The sequence below is a fragment of the Chrysoperla carnea genome, chromosome 3 (assembly GCF_905475395.1).
Source record: "Chrysoperla carnea chromosome 3, inChrCarn1.1, whole genome shotgun sequence".
Classification (NCBI taxonomy): domain Eukaryota; kingdom Metazoa; phylum Arthropoda; class Insecta; order Neuroptera; family Chrysopidae; genus Chrysoperla; species Chrysoperla carnea.
Genome location: NC_058339.1, coordinates 1,820,760 through 1,847,998, shown reverse-complemented (window position 1 = coordinate 1,847,998; position 27,239 = coordinate 1,820,760). Strand labels below are relative to the sequence as shown.

General features: G+C 32.5%; 1 protein-coding gene across 1 annotated transcript; it reads right to left on the bottom strand.

Moving 5' to 3' along the window:
* Positions 1–15,284: 15,284 nt before the first annotated feature.
* On the bottom strand, positions 15,285–18,495 carry LOC123294939 (major pollen allergen Lol p 5b-like). The gene is made up of 3 exons (XM_044876138.1): positions 18,360–18,495; positions 16,478–16,594; positions 15,285–15,375 (listed from the first exon to the last, which is right to left on the bottom strand). The coding sequence occupies exons 1-3, from the start codon at positions 18,417–18,419 to the stop codon at positions 15,349–15,351; spliced, it is 204 nt and encodes a 67-aa protein (XP_044732073.1). The 5' UTR covers positions 18,420–18,495; the 3' UTR covers positions 15,285–15,348.
* Between the last annotated feature and the right edge of the window lie 8,744 nt (positions 18,496–27,239).

The window sequence follows — 27,239 nt, the reverse complement described above, 5'->3', positions numbered from 1 at the left end:
AATAAAAGTAAGTAATATTTAAATTTTTTAAATGGAAATTTGGATAAAAAAAGAAATAAAACCGTTAAGCTCAGGGTTTAAAAAACCAGCAGAATTCTTACAACAATGCGTAACCATCAAACTCAAATTTCAGTCATAAAAAAATAAATGTACAACACAATATATACAAATTTCACCAACTCAAATTAGTCAAAAATAAAAGAAAATAAATTTTTTTTTTGTGACGAAGGTTAACTGTTTAATAAAAGGGTATTTTAGTAATGTTTATTGGGAATTTTTTTATCCCAACATTGTAACTGCAATTATTTCATACTTTCTTTCGTAAGATTTTAGATCTATAACACCTAGTACTAAAATGGTATTAAATGTGATGTCACATATCTTCATTTGCCGGAGGCTTTTTTTATCATTACAGATATAAAGAATTCTCACTGGACGGACAGAACAGTGAAGTCGGTTTTTGAAAATCTTGAGTAAAATACAACATATGAACATTTAAAATTTATAACTAAACAAAGAGGAAGATATCCCATCAACAAACTCAAATCTATAACTACACAACATAAACCACCCTACAGCAATACTTTATTTAAAAATACTAAGCCTTCTATTCTTGTAAATGCCAGTATTATTAAAATAATAGATAAAACACGTCTAGTAAATGCTTTAAGCCAATTAATTGAGGTGAATAAAATTATATTTGCTTCGCGAATATCGGGCAATCGTATATGCACCTACTTAAAATCAAAACAAGATGTCACAAACTAGTTACGTAATCACCAGTATATCATTAACAACGAAAAACATGCATTACTATAAAGCTACATAACACCATCACATAGGTTTAGTCTGTATTTATTTCTATTCATATCACATACTGTTATATTCAGTTAAATAAGCCAACTTGGAATAAAGCCCATGCCTGAAATCTAATTTTAACCTGTTGGACTATCTGATAAAAATTGAGCCACACTCAAAGTTTTTGGAGATACCTCTTCATCCATGCAGAACACGTGGAAATACCCGAACAACTAATGATAACCTATGAAAATGAACTGTAAAGGATTTGGTGCACAAAATGCAACATATTCGGATCCAATATGTGCAAAAAACCAACTAAAAACACCACAAACATAAGTTTAGTCGCAAGTTTGTAACGCTTGAAAATATTGATGCTACCAACAAAATTTTGGTACCGGTGTTCGTAAAATCAGCTAATTAGCCCGTTTTCGGTTGTTTGTCTGTCTGCTAACACGACAACTCAAAAACACAAAGAGATATCAAGTTGAAATTTTTATAGCCTGCTAAGGACGTAAAAAATAAGGTCTAGTTCGTAAATGAATAACATAGGTCAATTGGTTCTTGGGTCCGAACTCATCCTGTAAACCGTTAGAGATAGAACAAAAGTAAAAAATGTTCCTCATAAAAAAAAACTTTTGTTTGAAACATTTTTGCGCTAACATCAGTGTTTACCCTCGAGGGTGCAAATCAACACTGTCTATACATGGTATTTCAATAATTCATTCAGTCAATTGTTTTTTTTTTACTTGCTTTATATGAAAGACCTGTGCAAACTTGGCAGCACTCGAAAAACCGGGAAATTTACGCACTTGTTTGGTGTTCTCAATATAGGTCCAAAACTATGGGTTTTAAAAAAAATGATATAATATGTGACCAAACCCAGTTCTTTAGTTTCAATAATTACCGAGAACAGCCGTCCAAAAATTGACAATTTTTTTCAAAAAGTTAATTTTTACATTTGGCAAATTTTTGATCCCGAGGTCATAAGATAAATTGTAGTAGCGAATGTTACAAGCTTTAATTATAAAAAAAAAAAAAAGAAAAGAAAAAAAAAAGTGGGCGATATAGTTTACACACAAATCTTAAAAATCCAAAAAATGGGAAAATGCATTTTTCGCACATTGGCTCTATTTAGTTCTTACTATGGTTTGAAGATAGTTTGAAAAGATGGGCATCGTATACACAAGAAATACATGTTTAAAATATTCATGTTTCATTAAGAAGATTTACGACATTGCAAGGACTATTTTTATTTTTATTACTAACGATTATTTTTATACATAATAATTTTCGACGTCGTCTTCTCTTTGATCTACGTCGTCTTCACATGGTAAAAATTACAGAAGGGAGGTGCCACTTCGCTTATCATTGTTATTGGAATTAGTCTCAGTTCTATTTTTTCCACCCCTACTGATTGGCATCTTTTTCCATTCCAAACCACTTCTGAACTTGGAAGTATGTTTTGTTAGCGTGCAATGTTGCACTATCTTCCGTTGAGGGCAAACGGGCGAGGTCAACCTTGAAGCAGTTTTTACAAATTTTTTTTATCGCAGACTATGGAGAGCATCTTGGGAGTAGTCGCCATCATACAGAGCTACTAGAAAAGGCAGAGGCGGTGTCGCACCCAGTGAAGGAGTGGAGAAACTCGAATCCTGGCATGATTTCTAAATATCCACGTTTGAATGAATTTGAGGAATATTGTAAGGGGCCAGAGTCCCCTCTGCTACTATTTTGCAAATAAACATTCTTCATAGCCCATCCCAAACCATTGAGAAGGACAAGGAAATCCACTTCCTGTACAATAATTAGCAATGATTTAGAAGAGGTGCTCTTCTCGAGTGCCAACTTGACGATGTCGCAGTCAGCATCCTCAACTGCCTGCTTTGTCTCAATTCCATGGCTTTGGAAGGTTTAGCAAATTAGCCCAATCAGTCGTCGCTAGTTGCTGTTGTTAATTAATAACTTCTCCTGGGCCATTTTTATTATGTCTGACTCTTCAAAGACGACTTTGTTACATTGCAGAGAGGCATAGCGTCTTATGTGTTCGGAAGTTTTGTGTTCTTCTCTTCCCCATTCTCAGGATATCCGTCAATAGTCACCGCAATGTTCCTTCCGAAATGATTGTGGGTGTAGCTGACGTATGCTGCGACAGGTACACCCACAATCCGATATCCCTCACAGATTCGTTACGATGCCATATCACCTTGTGCAGAAAGTAACGCCCATCTACCACAACAAGCTTGTTGGCTTCTACTGAGATATTTTTAGGTAGTGGAGTGAAAGCTGAGTAGGACATTGATTTCGTTCCCTTGCGCATACCTTCTTCTGTATACAATGCTGTGGGGTATGGAGCCAATTCATACTTGAAATGTTCCTTCAACTTTTTGTTTGATTGCTTAATGATACACAAACGTTGAATTATTGCTAATGGCTCTATAGCCACACGTTTGTCTTTCACTTTGATGAAAGTGCTCATTGATGCCAAAGTATGCACTTTGTCTTTTAGTTTAAAAAAAAAAAAAAAAACACTATTATATCCAGGGCAGTTTTAAATTTGACCCTATAAATTTGAAAAATGTCATAGTCTTTGATGAGTTGAATTGATGACCAGTGACTATCACTGAGTAAGCTATCTATTTCAGCTTGCTCTTCGTCCGTGAAAATGAGGTGAGCATATGAGCTCGTACAGCCCTAGAGTACGCGTGGCCACTAAGGATCTTATCAACATTATTTTCGGCGCATATGGTGAACAGCAATTCCTTTAGGCCACTAAGTGCCATTATCGCACCAATGCTTCCCATGTATGACATTAACAAGTGGAAGCCACCAAGACGCACCACCACACTGCTCAGCTCAGGAAGCGGGCAGGTTTGAACAGTGTATCGAGCTTTCATGTAGACGGGCTGATCGGAAGTGACGAAGCAGGTTTTCTGGTAATGGGCACAAGTCTTATGACTAGTCTTATGCAGAGCCGTCATGATGGTGCCGTTATCTATAGGTGGTCATGAATGAATGGGGGAAGGTTTTCTGTAACCTGCTCCATGAACCCATTCCAACTTGGTACTTGTGGGGTGTTAGACCACTTTCCGTATAGCCATAGCAGTTCTGGTGGTGATGATAGGATTTCACCAGCAACTTTTAACGTCTCATGAATATCAGTTATTAATATAGATACAAAACCGGCATTTTTTCTCACGTTGCACTGTTTTCCTCTGAAAAACCATATAAAGCAATCGTGTGAGCATAGATTTTCAAACGTGAAATGGCCTTATTTGGATTCTCTGGATGTCGATGATTGAGATGATTTATCTCCCAACGGCGAACCGACAATATTACTTTCAACCGTGTATCTTTTTGCATGCGTTGTGAACAGTATCTTCATCCATCTTCTGTAGAAATTATTTGTTCTGTAGTAGCCCACGTTATTCACTCCCTCGAATTAAAGATAGAATTCCACGTTTTTTCGCAACTGAAACTTTACCTTCTTAGAGTGCAAGAAATAAAACAACATCCCGGTAGAGCTGACATTATTGCGGGCAGCTTTTTTGTGGCATTATTTTATCCTACATTATTTTATTAAAAATTTTATATTTTAAAATTATGTACAGTAGTTAATTAAATTTCGACTTTTCCCCAATTTTCTAGATCGATGTTGTAATATACAAATACGTATTTCGCACGTGCAGACCATCACCAAATTAGGAACGAGTAACATTCACTATACGAGTAATAGTTTCGTTATTCGTTACTTTGATACATGTAACCTCATAAAATTTCAATTGGTTAGATTTTATTTCAATTATAGCTGAATTGTATAAGTCAAAGTGAATATATTCTAAACAAAAAATTTGAGTAACGAAAAATGCGAGCAACGATATACATTCGTGGTTAACGTTTAAGTACTCGGTACCAGATGGTGTACACGCTACTGCGTATTCGGTACATACAGTTTGTAATTAACTAATTCATTCTGATGATGACTACATGGTAGTCGAAATACGAATTTTACGTAAAAATTGTTACGGGAAATTTCGGGAAAATTCGAATTTTCATTCGAGATATCCTAGAGTGCCAATTTATTATCTCTAATAATATTTATATAAAATATTGGTGTATAATATAAAATCATTCCAAAAATCAGCAATACATTTCTGTTAGCTTTTAGTTAACGTCAATTAAATTCAAATTACTAAGTACTGGACATTAATGAATAACTTACTTTTTAGCTTTGTATTAACGGCAATAAAATTCGAATTTCTATTCGAAATTTATGTATAACTTTTTTTTTATATAAACAAAAACAATTTTATATAACAATTAAAAAATTCAAATAATAGCCACGCATTACAAGTACCAACTTGGTAACGTATAAACGTATAAAGCGTGTGTATATATAACATTTACTATTTTTTAATTAAAAAATTTAATTAATAATGTAATTTTTAAAGAGCTGTATCTTGGTAAGTATTGAACCTTCAGAGCTGATTCTGGTCTCAACTTGTAGCAAATTAACGAAATAAAAATTTTTCTTTCCTTCTGATTTTACCCGTAAAATGAATATTTTCCCCGATATCCTGATCAAAAGTTTATCAAATCTTTAAGTTTCACTTTGTCGAAAAAACTCCTTAATTAATTTGGGAGAGCTGTATCTCTGTAAGTATTAAACCTAAAAAGCTGGTTTTGGTCTCAAATGGTAATAATTTTAGTCTACTTTAAAAAAAACGCACAGTTTAGGACTAATATTAAGAAAACCAAAAAAAGTGCGATAATTTTGGGGTTTTTCGAGTGCTACAAAGTTAGCACAGGTTTTTCGAAGCTGCAAACTTAGATATAAGCTGCTTATAGTGGCCCTAACAACATATTAAAAAATGAGATAACTAGCCGTTTTCTTGCAATTTTAGCGGTTTCTAATGTAAGATTTAACTGGCCTATATATATAATTTATGTATTTAGAATTGAAATGCATGCTGTAGTATATATATGACGTAAAATCGCTGTTTTTCACACCCTTGTATCTCCGGAAATAATTAAGCGATAATGTTCGAAAATAAGCAGAGTTTGTAACACGGACGCAGCATATATCGAACTTCCCGTTTATATCTTAAAAATAATTTCTCAAAACACACATGAAAAAATGTTACCCACTGACTTACACCTACAGCAAAACGCAATTGCAGTTTTCGTTAAAATATATGAGAAAAATCATTCCAAAGAAACATTTTGAAAGGGAAATTTCGATCATTAGAGGTGCTTTATAAAATTTGTATACGAAAAGTAAAAATTTTTAAGATAGAATAAAAGCTACGTCGTTTTACCAAATTTGACTAATTATCAAGCTTTTATTTACTTTGCAATGTATGTATATTTGTTTGAATGTATGTTTGTATGTAACTATGCTTGGTTGGGCGGAATCTTGCGGTCCATTGTTGAAGCAGCTATCTTCAACCGATTGAGCTGAAATTGCACGTTTAGTTAGGATTTAAGTATTACGTAAGCAAATTTTCGGTGACTTCAGACTCTCACCCCATCCTTATAGCAGAAAATAAGAAAATTGTCAATGCCTTGCCTCCCCTCATCAAATGATTAGACGTAGGAATATTTCACAACTTTTATTGGACATCAAAGTTTAAATTTAAAATATGAAAGTAATGGTTACTTAATACCGGCTTTTACTAATTTTGCTTACTAAACTTCGAAAATGATTAGTATAAATATCTTATGCAACTTTCTCCTTAGTACATATTTCTTTAATATTTTACTTCTCGAACGATTCAGAAAAAAAAAACTATAATATTAATAATATAAGTAAAATACAAAACAAATTATAAGGAGAAACTTACACAAGAAATTAATACTAAGAACTTAAATAATTAATAAATCATTTGCGTACTTAAGAAAAAAAAATTAGGCCTTTATTAAGTTATTTTTTTACTTTATCCTTAAAAATATTTTGATATTTTAAGTTTAAATTTTGATGTCTAATAAAACTTATGAAAAATTATCATTTGAGGAGGGTAAACAAGGGGTTGACGAGTGATTTTCTTGTTTGCTCCTATACACCTAGAGTGGGGATCTGAAGTCAACCAAACACGATGGAAATATTGCTAAAAGTGCCACCCACGTCCTAATTTCTAACACCCCCAATTTGCCGAGAGCAATTAAAGCAACCAAACATTATCTGTAGGTTCGGATATACTTGTGCTGCTTTAAACATCTCGTTGCAGCAGGGTAGAAATCTCTGCTAGTGGGAACCCTAAATGAAGGAACGGACTGCCAGCAGCCGGTATCTTGTGACATTTTTATGGGAATTCATTACGCAAGTTCCAGGAACTGTCCTCCATACAAACAGGAATCGCCCATTCAGCAATATAAATCAAACAATCTCAGCTAACTAGAAGCACGGAAAAGATTTTGGCATCGACTCGTAAAACAACATCTTTCTTTTTGGAATTTCTGGAGAGTCTCAACTAAGAGTATGTCTCTGGGACTAGTAGTACCAATTGATAAGAATGGGGACGGCTCGACTGTGTCATCTGTCGAATCACAGCCAAAGATAGGTAAAGGTAAAAAACCATTTCACACATCATACAATTTATAGAATTAAAAATGTTGCTGGTGGAATACTATCCACTTTCGCCTAAATGAAGCATGAAATCTTTGGCCAACTAAAGCCCAACTTTCATCGATGAGGGAGGAAGGGTTGATCGAAAGAAGCATTATCGTGCTACGAATTTCTTGCTTGGATAAAGAAACTGCGAGCACTTGGTCGAGTGAAGCGTCAAAACTATACCTTTCAAAAAACATTGAAAAAGCCTCCCACATGACCTGTTGTTATAGCATACTTGATATACTTGCGGGACAGCGAGGCGCTTTCCCTATTCCTGAGAGCCTGTTTATCATCTCAGAAATGCCGGGTACGGGTGGGTTTGATACTCTCTGGGCCGAATACCACGGAGCACGGTATATCTCAGGAATGAAATTTGAGTGTTACTCTCACCTGCTACATAATTTGTTAAGTCGAGAACTTGCATTAATTTTTTTTTCTGCTACAATTTTTAATTGATTATTAATAAAAAATAGTTATATTTTTACATATATGTAATACTAAAGGTATATGGGCAGTTCCTATAAGTGGAAGGCGTTCGGACTAAGTGAAACAGATAGTGTATCGTTCTCTCACTCTTCCGATCGCATTTGTCAGCTCTGCGCATTTTTCGTGCGCACTATTTAAAATTTTTAAATGGTAACCATGGTTACCATATTTTAGAGAATTCTCAAGCATGCGCAGTATAGATAAAATGTCTCGAACGAGAGAGAAAACAAATATTGTCGGCACCGTAAAGTTTGGACATTCTTTCCCGTACCAACTGCCCATATACCTTTAGTATTACATATATGTATTTTTAAATAAAAAAACCGACGGTGACGTATTTAAAACTATTAAAGGTGTGAGTAAATAGGTTTCTATGGAAATATGCGTTATAATATAATGAAAGACAGGAGACAAATCAATTAATTAATTTATCAGTATTCATATTATTTGATCATTCTCCGTGCGATGGCGTTGAAGTGTTTCGACGTCACTGATGTTTGGATTTTTAGTTTAGAAAAACCATTTTCAATTGTAAATTTCTTAGTAATTTTTAGTAAACGTTGAAAAAAAATTTTTTTTTTTATATGTGACAATAATCACATACAGGAGCGTCACCAACGGGGCTGTTGAAAGATTAGTTAAGAATGCGGCTATAGTTTCAGGGGTTTCAGGATAATGATATCGAAAACCACCTGTAGGAACTTTTGTAGGGAGACGCTGAAGCAGCGACGACTCTGAGATTATGTCATTGTTGGTGCCTTAAGAATACGGATGGTGAACCATGTTCGATATCTCAGTTTAATCTTTGATAAGAAGGTCTCTTGGAAGCACATGTAAGTGATCCATTAGCGCATTGCAAGAGATCAATTAACATTCCTCGATGTCTGTCGAGCACCAAATGAGAAGCAGACAGCGCCCACTGCTGACGATGTGTGTGTGTGTGCGGAACACTAACTGAATCTGATTAAATCTCACATTAGGCTGTTGGTTCGAAGGGAATGGTGAGCAATTGGAACGTGTTGATTCACTATCAGGGTATCAATGGACAACATCGGCATATCTGCCAACTTCAAAACAGCCTCAATGTGAGCCATGTAGATATCCCTTAGGCAGATTTTGACCATCTGTCCTCGAAACGTAATCCTCACCGGTCCTAAAGTACTTTGCCGGCAGTTTGACGCACTTTGGGTAACAATTTCATCATGTTGCCCAACGTAATACAAAATCCTTTCGAGCTGCTAAGAAAACTTTGATTGATTGTGATATTATAATAGTCTGTAATATTGAAATACTTGTCAACGTGATATCAACTTGTTTCGCTTTTATTTATCGTTTTGTATCAATTTTTTACTTACCCGTGTTATTAACTTACCTTTTTCGTTTTAATTGCCTTCTGTTATCTTATCGAGTTTTTAATATGGTGGTCGTGTATTTTATCAGTATGTAATTACGCTTACTTTTTTTTATAAATGTGTCGTTTAATTTTAGATGTTGTTTTAGTGTTTTATAGCTTTTTAGCTGTTGTATGACCCTAAAACGCCTACTGAAATCGGCATACTCAGAATGTCGAAATAAATTAAATCGTACACACTTGTTCTCCATTAAGGTAAGAAAACAACAAATGATTATCATCGATGTGTCACTATTTTAATATGAGCTCCAAATATAAAAACGTAGTAGGAGATTTATTTCTTTGATAACCGGATTTTGGAACACACTTTCCATTCATCAGACCTCGTTTTAATCAATCAGATGTGAGTATAGCCTTACATTAGGTGTACATGTGTATATCTGGTAGGGCTTCTAGGGTACTGCTGTATACTTAAACGCGCTGATAAATTTCCAAAGATTAAAAAAAATAGTGTCGGGAAAATGAGTGCTTTGCTGTATTACTGTTGTAAAAAGATCGAATAAGCGTGAATGTAACCATATGAAATTCGACAGAATTTTCAAGAACGTTGATAATTTGTTCAAAGCGGGTACGATAGTCTAAGATTAATACAATACAGGCTGGTGAATTTAATAGAATGCCAATTATACATAAGATGTTCAGTTAATATTGACTTCATCAAACATTTCAACCTAACATGTAGAACTGTTATTCAAGAAATTAAAAAAAAATACAAGCTCACCAGGACTCGGACCCTGACATCTAGGATGCAAGCCAAGCACCTTCAAATCGGCAATACAAGCTCTAGGCACAAAGTGTTATTTTTTTCAACTCATCGAATTATTTTTATACCATGTACATATGAAATAAACCAAGGTATTCTTAGTTTAGTCCCATGTTTGAGAATGTTAACTAGCCAAAAAAATTACGTATTACTTAGAGAAACCATATTTAAGAAATATTTGATTCTATGTAGGGGGTAGAAAAACATATTACGATATGCGAAAAAGTTTTAAATAACAAATCTAGATATCAAAATTTTCTATAAAATCATTCCTATTCACTTTTAAAGCATTGCCAATAGAAACCGAGATATTTACTATAAACAAATCTAATTTGCACAGCCGCATAAAATATAGAAAAATTTCCCATCGGAAAATGGGAAAAATCACCCAAAATTGCGTTTTTCAGTTCTATATATGCCAGAAAAAAGGAATTTTTTAATGCAGTTGAACTTTAAATAAGATTTGCTTAATAAAAATAATGAGGTTTAACCTCCGTTTCTCGGACCACGTCCATAAGAAAGGCCATCCACATCATTATTTTTAATCTTTATTTATTTATTCAACTACATCGAATATGCAGTTAATTTTTTTATGTGGGTGGAGTCCATTATTTCATCCTTATCCAAGCAACGACAGTCTGATCAATTTACCACCCCATTAACTATTTTGTTCACACTAGCATTGCTTGGTTACGAACCTTCGACCTCCCAGCCAGTATTCAAAGCAAGTAAGGACGCCTTGTCTCACTAAGGCTACTGAACTTCCTGATTTGCTTATTGCAAATATCTCGGTTTCTATTGCAAATATGCTCAAAGGAATTGAAAATGATTTTATAGAAAATTTGGATGGTTACATTTTTTATTTAAAACTTGTTCCCATATCTTCGTATGTTTTCGAGATATTTTCAAAACATTGATTTTGGGGGTACTTTTTAATGTTTTTCTACCCCCTAAATAGAATTCAATTTTTTTCAACAATGTGTACTTCAAATTTAAGCCTAAATAGCCGAGCGGTCTAAGGCGTTTGCCTTGGACTGTTTGTTCATTTAGACTTAGGTTTCGGGTTCGAATCCAGGCAGCGGTAGTGTGAACAACTTATAATTAATGGGAGTGCAGAATTAATCACATTGTCGTCGCTTGGATAAGAACGAAGTAACCGACTCCACCCACATCAAAATGTAATTGTAAATATGTTTGTAATTAAATAAATAAAGATTAACAAATAACGACATGGGTGGCCTCTGTTATAGGCGTATATGTCAGAGAAACGGAGGTTAAACCCCATTATTATTATAAATTGATGCCAAGGTGAACTTGTATTAAAAAATGCAGGCTTCCGTTTCGATGGTAGCTTAAATATTGATTTTATAAGACTATAATGGTATCGACTTTTTTATAAAAGAAAAAACAAAAACAAAAAAAAAACATATTTCATGTACAACTTGTTTGAATTTTTGAAGCGAGCGTATAAGTGATTTAGGTATCAGTGTTAAAATTTTTGTGACGTCTGTATATTATATTCAAATTATTGTTTATATTGTAACGGGCTGGTGATTCTTGTTTCTTATAGAGCGAGAGCCCGCTGCAAAATCTTGGGCCTATCGAGTTACCGGATCAAACCTTTTTTTTAGTGAAGTACTCACTATTATATTTTCAAATATTGAACGGCTGCCATCCTGAGCAGTACACAAATTTTTTATGGCTTTTTAAATAATCCATTATACGTACAGTAATCGTACCCTACGAGTTACCGGTTAAATTTATGCTTAAAATTTACTACTTACCGTGTTAAACAATACCATCATTTAGTGCCTTCATAAAAATAAATTCATCACTTCGGCAGGACATTTTTTTATTTATTTTTTATTGTCAGGTATGTATCTATCGAGTTACCGCTTCAAACTTACCTCAAATTAAAGTTCAAACATTTCTCTGTTTAAAAAATATTTAGTGCCACGTGTATTTTACATCTTACACTGTGGCATCAAACGTTAAACACATGTACATGACTTATCATTCGTGACTCAAAGGATTTAGGGATGGAGTAAAAGTAATACATAATAATAAAGTAATAAACACTTTCTTTTTGCTCAAAAATGCTGCCACTCTATCATTACAAAAATAATCTATCAGGAAACTAAATTTTTTAGAGCTTCTTTGAATTTAATGTTTTTTAAAGCCTTGTAAAAATCACTAGGTTTTTTTTGAGATGGTCCTACTATTGTGTAAGGTGTAATAAGTTGTAATTTCATTTCGGATTTTTATCTCCAAATCTTTAATAGACGGAGTAAAATACTGCTCAAATACAATGTGAATTTCGGATGCTGTTATCTACAAATTTTCAACAATATTAATTCTGCTATTCGATAAAATGTTTGAGGAACTGAAAGGCCTAAGTGATATAAAAAATAAAATCCATCAATCAAGTCAACATCAACACGAGTTGGTGTTGAATGTTGAATGAGTGAGTATAATACTTTTGTGATTTTTACAAGGCTTTAAAAAACATTAAATTCAAAGCTCTAAATTTAAATTAGTTTTCTGATAGATTATTTTTGTAATGATAGAATGGCAGCATTTTTGAGCAAAAAAAAAAAAGTGTTTATTACGAATAAAGATGAATGTTTTTCTTATCAAGTTGAAAATGACTATGTAAACCAAAATAAGAAACGTGAATTTGCATGCCATCATGAAGAAGCTGATACGCGGCTCGTATATTGGCAGCAAATTGGCGAATAATCAGAAAATAATGGTCAAAGCGTCTGACACGGATATTCTTGTAGTTATACTAGAGAATATTCATAAATTAGAAACATTACAAATATATTTAAGTACAATAGGAGCGAAGCCTAACAGTATTAATTTCATCAATTGTACCGAATTAGCTAATAAACTTGGCTATCTTATGTGTTGTGCACTGCCTGGTTTTCATGCAAATACAGGCTGTGATTACACAGCGAGCTTTTATAAAAAAAAAAGGTAAAGTTAAGCCTTTCAAGGAATTTATGAAAAATTCGCAAGTACAGTTAGTATTTGCTAACTTAGACAACATTGATGAAATTAATAATTTTAAAGATATGGAAATATTACAACAATATACTTCTAAGCTGTATGGTATTAATTGTAATAGCGTAGACGATGCTAGGCTTTTAATTTTCCAAAATCAATTCACATCGACCTCTGTTGCAGAACATTTTCTAAGAAATGTTAAAAATGTTGTTTTCATTTGAATTTATTTATAAATGTTATTATTATGCATTACTTTTACTCCATCCCTAAATCCTTTGAGTCACGAATGATAAGTCATGTACATGTGTTTAACGTTTGATGCCACAGTGTTAGATGTAAAATAAACGTGGCACTAAATATTTTTTAAACAGAGAAATGTTTGAACTTTAATTTGAGGTAAGTTTGAAGCGGTAACTCGATAGGTACATTTCCTGATAATAAAAAAAATTAAAAAATGCCCTGCCGAGGTGATGAATTCATTTTTATGAAGGCACTAAATGATGGTATTGTTTAACACGGTAGGTAGTAAATTTTAAGCATAAATTTAACCGGTAACTCTTTCGGTACGATTACTGTACGTAGAATATACATGAATTTTTGGTGATACCCTAAATAAAATTTGTATTTATTTCTATAACTAAATCATATATACGTTTCATAATGAGTAAATGTTTAATTTGTGATTTATTTAATTATGTTGTGGTAATATTATTTGAGAAAATTTCAGTAAGATTAACTGACAGGTTCCCCAATCGTTAATCAGAATGATTGCCTATTGTCAGGTATCATAGTATGTGGAGAAGATTGATTCCATGGGAAGTTCGACAGAGACATATTTTGTGTTGTGACTGTGTGTCTGTTTTAATTGATATCTTGTTTGTTGAAAATTGAAATTGTTACTGAAACTATAACATTTTGAGCAAAAATTTGTTTTTTGTTTAGGTAAAGTTTGGCGTCCTGCAACTAATATCGATTGATTTTTTTTCTAAAAATATATTTTTTCATTAGAGCATAGAGTCTGTTTTCAGAATGTATGAAGACAGATCAATTCGTATGACTTTGTTTTTTTCGTTATTCTGGTGCGCAAAACGAGGCCCTATTAATATCCCCCCTTACTCGTAACTTAATTTAGTTTAATAATTATATAGCATTCCTTGTTGTAACAAATAATGCAGACGAATCATTTTAGACGAAAAAGAGTAAAATAAGATATTTTTTTGTTCCTCAACGTATTGGGCCAATTTTTTTTACAAATACACTCCCCTCCTTGGATTACTCTATTTGTTTTTTAGATTTTTTTCATTATGAGGACATACGCACCCCGCCGTGCGAATAGCTTGAGTCTCACGTAACTATAATTTGGAGAAGACAATTATCGTGAACATAATAATATCTAAGATTTGTATGGCAAAAGTGATTTTTCGCTGTGATTGCATTCATTCACTTATCTGCAGGTTGGCCATACCTTTAATTTGGTGGAATTATCACGGATTTGTAGGTTTTTTGGATTATTTGTAAACCGTGTGATTACGTTCGTTCACTAATCCTCAGAAAATCTGCAAAAAACTAACAAAACAAAGTGTCTTATACATGATATTTAAAAAAAATTTTGTTATATTAACACATTATGCCATTTTACGTATCGAAGTGAGACTATATACTTCAATGGAAAACGGCATTACGTATTTTCATTTGAACAAATAGAAAGAAACGAAAAGAATACACAGAAGCCGGGAAGTAAAATTTTTTTGTTTAGCGACGTGTAAAACAAGAGGTGGGCTTGCGGGTAGACTTAACGGACTTAGCGGGCGGGCTAAACATAGTATAGCTATTAATGAATTGAAAGTTGCAGCTTAATTAAGATAAATAATCGCTGATAAATGGTTACAATTAAATAAATTGTTGGTGAAACGAAGATTAACGGGTGGGTTATCTAGTTAAATATAAAAAACAATTCTAGCATAATTAAAAAGAAATAAAAGGAAAATCGTCAAAAAAAAACGTTAAAAATATTGATCCCAGCGACAATTTAAATTTAAAGGAACAAACATACATACATGCATGCACACATAATATCTACATACGTACATACATACATATACTTTGCATTGCGCAATCAGGTAAAAAAAAAAAGTACCATGTACAATTTAACAATTTTTTAATAAAACTATCAAAATAATTATGTTGTTAACTGCATTTTCTTGTTTTCCACCCTCTGTTTCACAGTTTTATTGTACTCCACTTTCTTGGCCACCTCTATTCTCTTCTTATTTAACGTCCTTGTAGTCCGCCTCCTCTCTGAAAATTAGCCATTTAAAAATTAGCATTAAATTTAAATCTTTGTATACCGAACTTGATCTCTTGATTTATTGGAAAGTTTTGGAAGCACTTCAGATATTGCGTAACATTGATCAAAATGTCTCCTCGATGCTTCGTCTTGAATAAAGCCTTTTAAGGATTACTTCCCTCAAGCTTGTCCACTGTTTCAAACATATTTGGGTAATATAAGCTATCCCGGAATAAATACGCATCGTTAAAGAGCATATTCTTTAAATGATTTTATTCAAGACGGGTAACTAAGGAACTGAACAATAATAAATATAATAAAATTAGTGCCAGTAGGTAATATAAAATCTTCAACAAATTACTTAAGGTTGTTATGAAAGTAAAGTGGGGTCTCATTGTTCTTCTCACGCTGCCCCATGCAAAATACATAGATCGAAGTATGTGCTGCCAACATCGAATAACCAATTTTTTTTTTTTTTTTTAATTAACGAAAAATTATATATTAAATTATTTCGACGATTTTTGTTGATTAAAATATATTTTAATTTATTTATTAAAAGTAACATTTTACGGTATAAAGTCTGACTGCACTTAAACGTTTACGTTGACATTTTACGATCATTTCATGATAACAAAAAAGTATTTGAAAACTTGAATTTCGAGAAAATATTCACTATTTAGTTCGACTTCGACGATTGAGTTTCGTTATTTTAAAACTTTGGTTTAAAAAAACAGATCGAGAAAAGGCTAACGTTAACGCATGCACACTAAATGAGCTGAAAATTTGTGATGAAAAGGTCTGACCATATTATGTTAAACTAGCTGTACCCTGTCACGCTTCCTCTGTGGAACATTATGGTTGCATGGAAATAGATGAGAATTTCAACAGCTTGTAAACTATTTAAAATTTGATAGACCCCGATAAAAGAGTTCACAGTTGTTAAACGGGTGAACGGATTTTAATGAAACTAACAACAGTTTTGTAATACATTCAGTCAATTATTTGTTTTCACTTGTTTTTGTTATATACATACCTATGTACTTATTTTTTATCTTATGGTATAAATAAATACAAATAATAATAATTACTATTAAAACAGAATACAAATTATACCGGATTTGCTGCAAAAAGTGCTGGTACAAAAGGTGTAAAGGCTGCTGGTACTGCAAAAGCAACCGTAGCTGCAGTAGCTGGAGTAGCCGGAGTTGCTGGAGTAGCCGGAGTTGCTACCTATAAAAAATTAACTGATTAAAATATTGTTGATAATCGATTAACCAAGCTCAATTGATGGAAACGTAAAATACTTTTAATGAAATATACAAGAATAAAAAAGGTTTCAAACGACTTCACAAGCTCCAAAAACAATAAGAGTAGGACAAATTATAAAGTTCAATTTTTGTATTGTGTGTAAAAAAAGTATTTTTAATATGAACGAATAAATCTTTTCCGTCAAATAAATATTAAATTTACGCTAAGTGTTTGGACTCATCCACGGTCGAAATGAATTAAATGGGCTCGTAACAATATTCAACAGTAACTCGTAACTTTGATTGCAAGGAGATTGACTAGATGGGCCTTGACTCCGCGTCACAGAAAATCATTAAATGAGTTGAAAACTAAGGCGTAATTTAGTAGTAATGGTTGAACTACTGCTGTAATAGAATCCTTATGTTTTGCAAGTGTGCGCATTTACACCTTAGTAGTTATGCGCACTGGTTCATGTCGCATAATGGTTCGGGTAGACCCTCACTCTTGCAACTAAGCATATATAAGTTTCACATTATCATAAAACGATGGAACAAATTTTGTTTTTCGAAATGAACTCTTCATTAGCAGTTATTTTGCGTTGAATGCAAAATACCGCATCTTTCTAGCATGAATAAGAGTTAAAAGGACAGCTTAATGATGCGTTTCCCAGTTTTTAGGGGTGTCAATGAAAATTTTAAAATTTTCAGAATTACCTCTTAATTTGAATGGTGGTGTTTTTTCAATTTGTTGCGAAGACAAAATTTACGTTTCTTATATAATCCTGTTATTTTGAACTTGTTACATGTCTAATGGAAAAAACCTGATTTTTCTAACGTGAAATGAAATAAAAAGGGCACGGTTTGACTCCCGTGGCGTTGTTCAGCCTTGGCTCCGCGCCTAAGAAGTAACGGAAAATAATTTTTTTTAATTTGAATACTTTATACGCCTTTTTTATCTTATCCCATTAAGAAATTTATTTTTAAGATATAAATCAAACATTTCGTCATTTAACTATTGCCTTTCTTTATATAATTTAAAAAATAAAATAAACAAACAAACAAACTCATCTAAAGTATGTTTCAGTAATTTTTTTTAAATAATAGCTTCTTTTTTTCTAAATTATCAACAATAAATATTTATATTTTTGACATACAAAAAACACTGGTTTTAAGTTGTAACATATTTACTCCCGTTGAGGCTGCGAGCCAATCGGAATTACGCTAAATTAACATTTTTCCGCTTGTTTCTATGAAAAATTATAAATATTATTAAATTATATATATATTATAGAGTTAATATATGTTATATATTATCAATATAGTGAAAGCCAGTTGAGAGACAAAAACTTTATCATTTTGCATGTTATTTTATCATTTCTCCGTGCGGTAGCCAAGCTAAAACGATGTGTTGACATCATTGCAGTTTGAATTTATAGTTTAGAAAAGCCATTTTCAATTGTAAAATTTCATGGCAATTCAATTAAAAAAAAATTATTTTAATTAGTAATGTTTAGTAAACTTATAAAAAATTAAAAAAACATGTAAGTTCTCTATTTTAATATATAAATTTTTACATATCTGATTTATATACGTTGTAGCTAAATCTTTCATATCTCGTTTAGTTTTGGAGCTTGAAAGTGGAATAAACGAAAAGGAGCACAATTGCTTCAGCTGCAACTTTTATTTGAATTTTTATAATTAAAAAGTTAGAAATGATAAATAAATAAATATGAATAGTTTTTACTTACTTGAGCTTTTGCCAACGCAACTAACGAAAGGAACATGAACAAATATACTTTAAAATTCATTTTAGTTTATTTTTGTTTGTTTGTTTTGGATATTTTCTCAAACTTTAAATCGTAAAATAATTTTCGTTGTTTATATACAAAAATATATTTACAAATGGAACACGATGCATGACGAATGATGTTTTTTTGAAGCTATCTTGTTTGTTACTAGAAATATTTTCAAAATAACTTGTAAATATAAAATTCAGACTTCTTATTGTTAAAACTTCGGTAAAATTGCAATACTCTTATCTTACCAGATTTTTCATTCGACCTTGCAGAAAATTGTAGATGGTGTCGCTTCTATCTTAAAAGTGTACGATTGTAAGATGAAAACTAAATCCATTATAGACTAGTAAGAATTTCAGAAAATCGAACTTTTAGAGGCATTTCATAATACTTTTGGGCAAAAGATCTTTTCTCCTATTTCGACCCTGCTGAATCCGTAAATTGACTAAGGAATGCACCCAAAATGTGTAGTTATACGTTTTTGAACATGCACGTAAAAATATTATAGGTAAGGATTTTTCAAGATGGCGATTAAGATTGCAAAAATTTACTCTAAAATACATTTGAACTTAACTTTTAATTCACGTACAAAATACTAAATACTTAAACCATTTTTGGCGTACCTTATACAATTTGACGACAAACGTCTCTACGTTTTTGAGATCGTTCTCATCCAGAGGCTAGCATCCGCTCAGTAGCTCGCTCAGTAGTTCGAAGAAAAGCTTCCAGGCTCCTACCTTTGTAACAGATGCAAATTTGGACGTTGAATCACAAAAACATTCTAGATGATCCACCTTTTCAGGTGAAAGTTTCTTGTGCAAGCACTTCATTTTGGCTAAGTGATGGGCAAGATGATGCACTACATCAGTGTCTCTGGTTATCACAAGAATATTTTTAGCTGTACTGCCGACAGCATGAAGAATCATATGGTTATCAGCTTCCTCGTGTGACGCTCTCAGCAAATCAACATCGGTAGACTCAGCGTGTGACAGCTCCTTATGCCCTCTTGAGAACACCACTTTAAGTCATATTCTAGTATTTTATCAGACAAAAACCTACATAAGTCTGCTTTGTTCTCCGAAAATATGAAAAGAATATTGAGTCAAAGATTGAAGTAAAGTGAAGTTCATGTTGTATTTGACAGGTATTTGTTTCAATCCATAAAAGGTGGAACAAGAAAGTAAAAAACAGGCAAAAAGTTTCGTTCCAGTACGCAGGGAAATCTCTGATTCTAACGTTGCGAAGAACTGGAGCTGCTTTTTATTTCTTTTGGAGAAAAAGGCTGACTGATGCAAGTTTTTGGCCGATGAAATACTATAACATGACATTGATGATCTTGTGTGATGCTCTCAGGAGGATTTTAGGAGATGTCACACGCTGAGCCCACCGATTAAACTCGGTTTTCCTTATCGACAGTACAGCTAAAAATATTGCTGTGATGACCAGAAACTGAAGTGCTCGCATCTGTGGGTTATGAGTCACTGCACAGGATACAAAATACTTTCCAGTGCATGACATTTGCAGGAAACTCACCTGAAAAAGTCAATCGTCTGGTAAGTTTTTGTGATTCCATGTCCAAACTTGAATCTATTACAAAGATAGGTGCCTGAAAGCTTTTCTTCGAAAACTTAAACTTCAGAGCAGACTTGGATGAGAACATTCGTATTTCATCAAGTACGTAGGGGCGTTTGTCGTTAGGTAAATTGTGTTAGGTACGTCAAAAATGATTGTAAGTTTGTTTCCTCTGGCTTATGAAACAATTTAATTTTCTATACAGGTTGATCCCGACGTTGCGAGTGCAGACGAATCATTCTCTCCTACATCAGATACGCTTTGGCTCCACATATGCCATTACCAAGAAGAGTTGTCCTGAATATTTATATGAAAGACGGTAAAAAAGGTATTAAATGGTATGTAATATATTCATTTATAATCTCAGGTTTTTATATGGAAGAATTCCTATTGTCCCACGCCATTTATGCCCCCCCCCCCCCTTTAAAGACTAAGGCTGTGCGTTGATGGCGGTCAACTTGTGCGTCAACTTATGGCGTTAGTTAGATTCTATACCTTGAAGTTGTTATTTATCACTAAAAGAGCAAGTGTAATATGAAGAACGGCAGCTGAAACGGACGAACGGCACGAAGAACGGCAAGCAAATGTACCATGTGTAAAACTGTACGCTCCCTGCATCGCACCTGTCTCAATTCTGACGAGACACACCAGCAATTTTTCTGTAAGCTCCTGTTAGCTTTCGTTTTTGTTTCAACAAGTGAGGTCTAATATTTTGAACATGAATAAAAAGTTAAATTCAATGTTGTATTGTATTGTTGTATCAAATGTGAATGTGAAAATTTGACATCTTGATCGCCAGAGATCGCCTTTTTTAAGTATATTTTCGAGTGTCTAATGCTCTAAAACGTGTACTTGCACATTTTGGGCGTATTCTTAAATCAAAGTGGGGCTATACAGCGCCGATTTCGGGTTTCGGCATCATCTGGGCCGCGGCCAATTTTTCAATGCATGAGATTTATTTCAGGGAGCTAACTTAGTAACGACACACTACTTTATTAATAAAAATGAATGGATGGTCATGCACGTCTATGAAATGTAGATATGTAAACATTGAAAATTTAATACTACTTTCTAAAAAATGGTAAGTAATGTTACAAAGACTTAATACTAAGAAATTTACCATACCATTTGCATGTAAACCATTGAAGATTTGTCATATTTTAAATCAAACGCAGGATTTATTGCAAGATAACAACGCTGCGGTCGAATTAGCTGCCCCTTCCTCGTACTATACTTCGCAAAGTACAACATTTTGAATTTTTTCTAAATAAACAATATTTTTGTATTTTTGTATTTAGTTTTAAGCAAAAAAGTTCTCTTGTAATTTTTGCTCTAAACGTTTAGTTTTCGCAATAAAAATTCTTGAAAAAAAATGCAATATTCGATTTTTTTTTAAATGTGTTATTTTTTCCATCTCTGAAAGATTGCGCTAAGCTAACGCAGCTCCAACGCTGCTAATTTTGGTTTAAATATAGAGCGTATTAGTGATTTAGGTTTCCGTGTTAAAACTTTTGTGATGTCAGTATATTATACTCTAAATATTACTTATATAAAATGGAAAAGTTCACAATGTTGAGTATTTACATGAAAGCTATGATGCCCTTGGCTATAGATTTTCTTGTGTGTTAATTTCATATATCTTTGAGTATCATAATTTATTAATAAGATTTTTTTTTGACTATTTGGTATTTGGGATGATTCGAAAACAGTAGTGGTTACGTTATTAATGAGAGTTACTTTCATGTCTAGGAATAAGATTTGCTTGTTTTCTAACACTTCTACCGTGAAATTAATTCTTTTGTGGTAATTATTCAAAAGTTCTGATAATTTTTGTACGAAAATTTGTTAACTTGCACTTCTCAACCTTATGAAGTGTGCTTCACCTGGATCAAAACTTTCTGTAAGCGGGATGTAAATCCATTTACAAACCCTAGATTGCAGAACTCATTTAATGCTAGGTGGCGTTGGAAATCTACCCACAAAAAATACTGAAATGCGTGGGGACGGAAACTGCTAATAAGCCGAAATTATCATATTCTTATGGATGAAAGATAAAAGATAAGTAGATTTAAATCCTACAGTGCAAGGGCTCGGATCCCCAGAAGCAGTCTCTGTTGTAGGTGGAATACTTAACTCAACCCGTTAAAACCAAGCGAAAAGTGTTTGAAGATAGTACCCACATAACGGGTCCCGGGCAGCGACCCCGTTAAAACTAAACCGCATTCTCAGGATGTCAATCCACTCAAGATGAAGCCTCCTATGAAAAACTAAACGCTAATGATAGAAATCTAAAGCGAACGAAAGAAAAAAAAGGAAACACTGAGGCATGTTCGATGCCGTCAGTTTAGAAAATGGAGCCACTTTTGCAGAAGTTTATTATCGTTAACATTAAGTAGGGTGACTTTCCAAAAATAAACCCCTTCCTCACCGAAGCTCTCCTAAAAAGTACCAAATCAGGAAAGTTCGAAATTTCGAGGTAGACACAAACGTCTTTGCACACTCAATGTATCCGGTGATAGTGTACCGAAATTTGTTCAATTGCGGGATAGAAAAAATAAAGGGTGCATTGCTTTCTCAGGGTGTGGTGAGTGTTGCTTGACAGCCAGACTTGATGGGTAAGTTGTTGAAACAGCCACCCACGTCCTAACTATTAAAATCCCCAATTTGCCGAGAACAATCAAAGCGGCCATACTGTTCTGATTTTATGAGTAATTAATTATTTAATTTAAAAACAATTATTATTACAGACAAATTTAACACCAAACACACAATGTAAATACAAAATAACAATTCATTAATTATGCAATTACATTTAAATTAATAATTATAATTATTCAATTTTATTCCATTACCTGAATTAATTCTTTTTATTCAATTAATTTATACTCCGTTGTCATTGGTTTTTATTTAAAATAATTTATTTTATAAAAAAAAAAAGAAAAAACAAACAATCAAAATAAAACAAAACAAAATAAGCTACAACATCTAATTTAATACTTTAAAGTTGATTACACGGATGTTACTATATCTAACACTCTTCAATAATCAACTTTAAACGTAAATTTTCAAAAACCGTTTTAGATAAAGCTTTAATTAAAATGCGTTACTTAGTATTATAATAATAATAATTATAGTAATAATAAAAGCCCTTATTCACTGACCGTACTGCATTTTGACTTTTATTTATTTATAAATTGTTATTTCTTTTTGTTTTTTAGTTTAAACTTCCACTTACCTCTGTCTTAAATCATTCTTCCATCTATTTGTTTGACATCTTTTGTGTCTTTTTCCGTTTCTTGGATACCATTGTAATACGTACTTCGTCCATTTTCCTTTATATATCCTCATTATATGACCAGTCCAGTTCTATTTTAATTTTCTTATTTTTTGTAGTTCCAGTCTCGTATGTTTGTTTGTGGCAGGCCAACTTTAACACCCATAAGTGAGGTGTTAAACATAGAAAACATCGACATAGAAGGATACACGTGTCGTACAATTTAATTTTTAATGACATCTTGAATTGACATTGATCTTCCATCGATATTAGTTGTCCCAGATATATGAATTCATCCACATACTCGATAACTTCTTGTCCAAATTCAATCTTTTCCCTTAATTCATGCGTCATTACTTTAGTCTTCGTTGGATTCAGGCAGAGACCTGCTTTCCTGTTTCCGTAATCAAATTGTGGAATCATAGTATATCTTGTAATATATCTGTTCTTTGCAAATATCACACTGATGGCGGCAAGTCTAAGGAGGTTTAGATTTGATCCGTTAATGTTTATTCCGAAATCTTTAAAGTGTAAATTCCCAAATATATTTTTAACACTACTGTGAAAAGTTTAGGTCTAAGTGGATCGCCTTGCCTGATAACCTTGCTGAATACAAAAGTTGTTCGTTGTTCAAGTTGGATCGTTGCTTTTGTATTTCTTTATATTTCTTTTATTAATTGTATTTCTTTCTTTCCTCAATATAAAGGCTAATAAATTCACTTTCTTGCCAATGTGTTGATTAACAAATTTTTTTCTAATTTTCAGATGTTTCTTGCTCTTTTTGACCTTTCCTTCTTCAACATTTCCCAACATATGTTTAGCTGCTTGGCTCATTAAAATTAGTTATTTAAATTATTTTACAATTTTCTTCCCCAGCAAATTTCTTGAAAACAATTCATAGCAGCTCGATGTTGTAAAACTGCTGGTGTCAATAATGTTACCAATTGTTTTTATGCCAACCAAACGATAGGTGCTCGCAATTAGTTAAAACACCACTCTTTGAAATCACATTTTCTTCTGTTTCTCCATAGTTAGCATCTGTGTATACTTTTAATTCAGATCCTCTTTCAAAGAATATTTTACAATTTTCGGTTCCTCTGACATATTTGAAAATCCTTTCAATGATTCTCCAAGGTCTTAATTTTGGATAACTAACCTGTCTACTCCAATAATTTACAGCGAAACTAATATTAAGCCTCTATATAGTAGATAAACATAAAAAAATTCCTATGGCTTCACGATGCGGTTTATTATTTAAAGATTTATCATTATCTTTCTTTTATGTCAACATTCCAGGGTCCATGGGTGTAGTTACTAGATAAGATTCATGAAAACTTAACTTCGATAATACTTTTCAAGTATATTTTTGGTGACTTACCAGAATACCATTTCCTTCAGATGAATTTCCATTCCAAGATAGAATAATTTTCCCGTCCTTTTCAATCATTCACTACCAATTATTATGCTATCACCTACAAATATTCCAATAATAAATTCGTTCTCATGGTCATAAAAATACAAGGATCATCATCAATATCTTCAAATCCAAGTTCTTTTATTACTTCAGTAAACATAACATTTGAATCTTTTGAAGTGTGTTTTAAACTATAAAAACTTCTTTTTAAACTACATGCTTTTCCAGAATTGTCATCAAATCTTTCTGGTTGGATCATAAATATTTCTTCTCGCAATTATCTATTCAGAAAAGCAGTATGTATGCCAAAAATAAAAACCTTCCACTTTTTTATTTGCTTCTTGACATAGCAATATTCTAATACTTGCATCATGACCACGGCAGCAAAAGTTACAAGTTCAATGCCTTGAATCTGATCAAAACCTCGAATCATAATTCTTGGTTTTAATCTTCCATCTACTTTTTCACTCAAAAGCCACACATACTTGCATTTCAATGCTTTTCTTCCTTCCGGTGTATCGACCAGTTCCCATTCTTCCATAGATTAAAGAGCATCAATTTCTTCTTGCATTGCTAGCCTCCATCTCGGATCCTATAAAGCATCATCCACTGATATATCATCAGCTTCTATAATCATTTAACCATTATATATAAATGGTCGATAAAACTAAAATTTAAGATTCTTCGCAGAGACATGTTAATCGTCGTTATTTTGAGGAAGGTATAACGAAGATATATGTCTGAGTCTCTCCATGTTAAGTAAGTATTCATTAAATTTATCGATAGCCATTTTGTAATTCCAATCAATTCCAAAATCATTGAACTTTTCAAAATAATTACAAATTTATTATAACATTTACAAAATAAAGAGTATATATATATACAGGGTCCGTCACCATATGTGGTACATTGAGTATTTTAAGGCGGTATCAATTTAATTTAATTTAGTATTTCATTGGATATATATATATATAGATAGATATGGACACACACACAATATTTTTTATTTTTAAGTAGTGGGAGATTTTGGCACATAACAAAAAATAATAGTTTTTATTTTTTGTTATGTACCAAAATCTCCCACTACTTAAAAATAAAAAATATTGTGTGTGTGTCCATATCTTATTATATTATTGGAACGAGCCTATTATATATATATATATATATATATATATATATATATATATATATATATATATATATATATATATGTATATATATATTTTTAGTTATTGACCAGTGGCGCTCTCGTCGCTTTAAGTATGGTCATGTTTATGATATATATAAGTAAGTCTTCTAACATTAGCTCTCATAGAGTTAAGTCAACTTGTTAACTGGACAAGCACAAAGAGCACACATACAGAATGGAATCTATCCATGAATACATATTATAATGGGAGAAATATATTTTTTAATTTGATTAAACTAATTATGGATAATTAGATTTACTTAAATGGTCGTGACAATTTAGTATTACTTTTAACCCGGTGAGATATGATTTTTATTTGTTTAATATAATTAATCTAACATTTTGGTTTTATAAATAGCCTCAATGTTCGCACGTGTTATTCTAAAGCCAATTATACTTTAATTATCTTTGGTTACAATATTTTTTCTTTATTATCACTTGTAGTGAAATTATTATTTTGTCTGAAAGATTTTTACAATATTTGTAAATTGTTTTTCTGATTTGTACATAGATGTTTTTGTATATACTTTGATATAGGGTCGAAACTTTTGATTTAACAGTAATATTTTTGTATATATTGTTTTCTTAATTTATAAATTGTATATACTTATTGATCAAGAATGGAAACCTTGGGTTGTAAATAAATTAACTCCTGTACATAGTAAAAACAATCTTTCATTAACCTTTCTTATAGAGCCAAAGCAGAGTAAGGATTTCGGTGAAGCCGAATCCTATTTTCACACGGCTACGTCCGCATACCATGTGAAAGGTCTACTTTTCTCTGGGGGTATGTGTTAACTTCAATTAGCACATGCTTATGGGCCCACACACGCTTTTCATTGACAATCTTTATCTTCACATATAGATATTTATATCATTTGAAATTTTGATTCTAATCAAAATTTCACTATCAGCAGATTTAACCCCAACAAGGGTTACCTTTTTTTTGCTGCTACAGTATAATATTTTTATTTTTTATGATAAAAATTATTGTTTCAATGTAAATTTGAATTATTTTTATATTTATAATTTAACATATCTATAATTGGCAGAAGCATGTGTCTATACTTAGAAAAATATGGAGAAACGGAAAACTTGGTAGTATTAGTAAGTTAGTATGTAAAAAAAACTGTGATTGATCGTTAAAGTTGCTGCTAGCTAGCAGAATCTTTCATTTGGAAGTAATAAAAAATGGCCACATCTCATTCAAAAACAGCCGAACCTTAGCATACAGTGTCATTTAGATAAGAGACGTTCATCCGAGAAGAACGTCTCGGCCATTACCCTCGCAACGGCATCCCCGAAGGTTCGATAAAAGATAATGGCTATATCGGAACGACTATCAAGACCTTGGGCGACGAAATCGGCTAACGGTAATGGTAC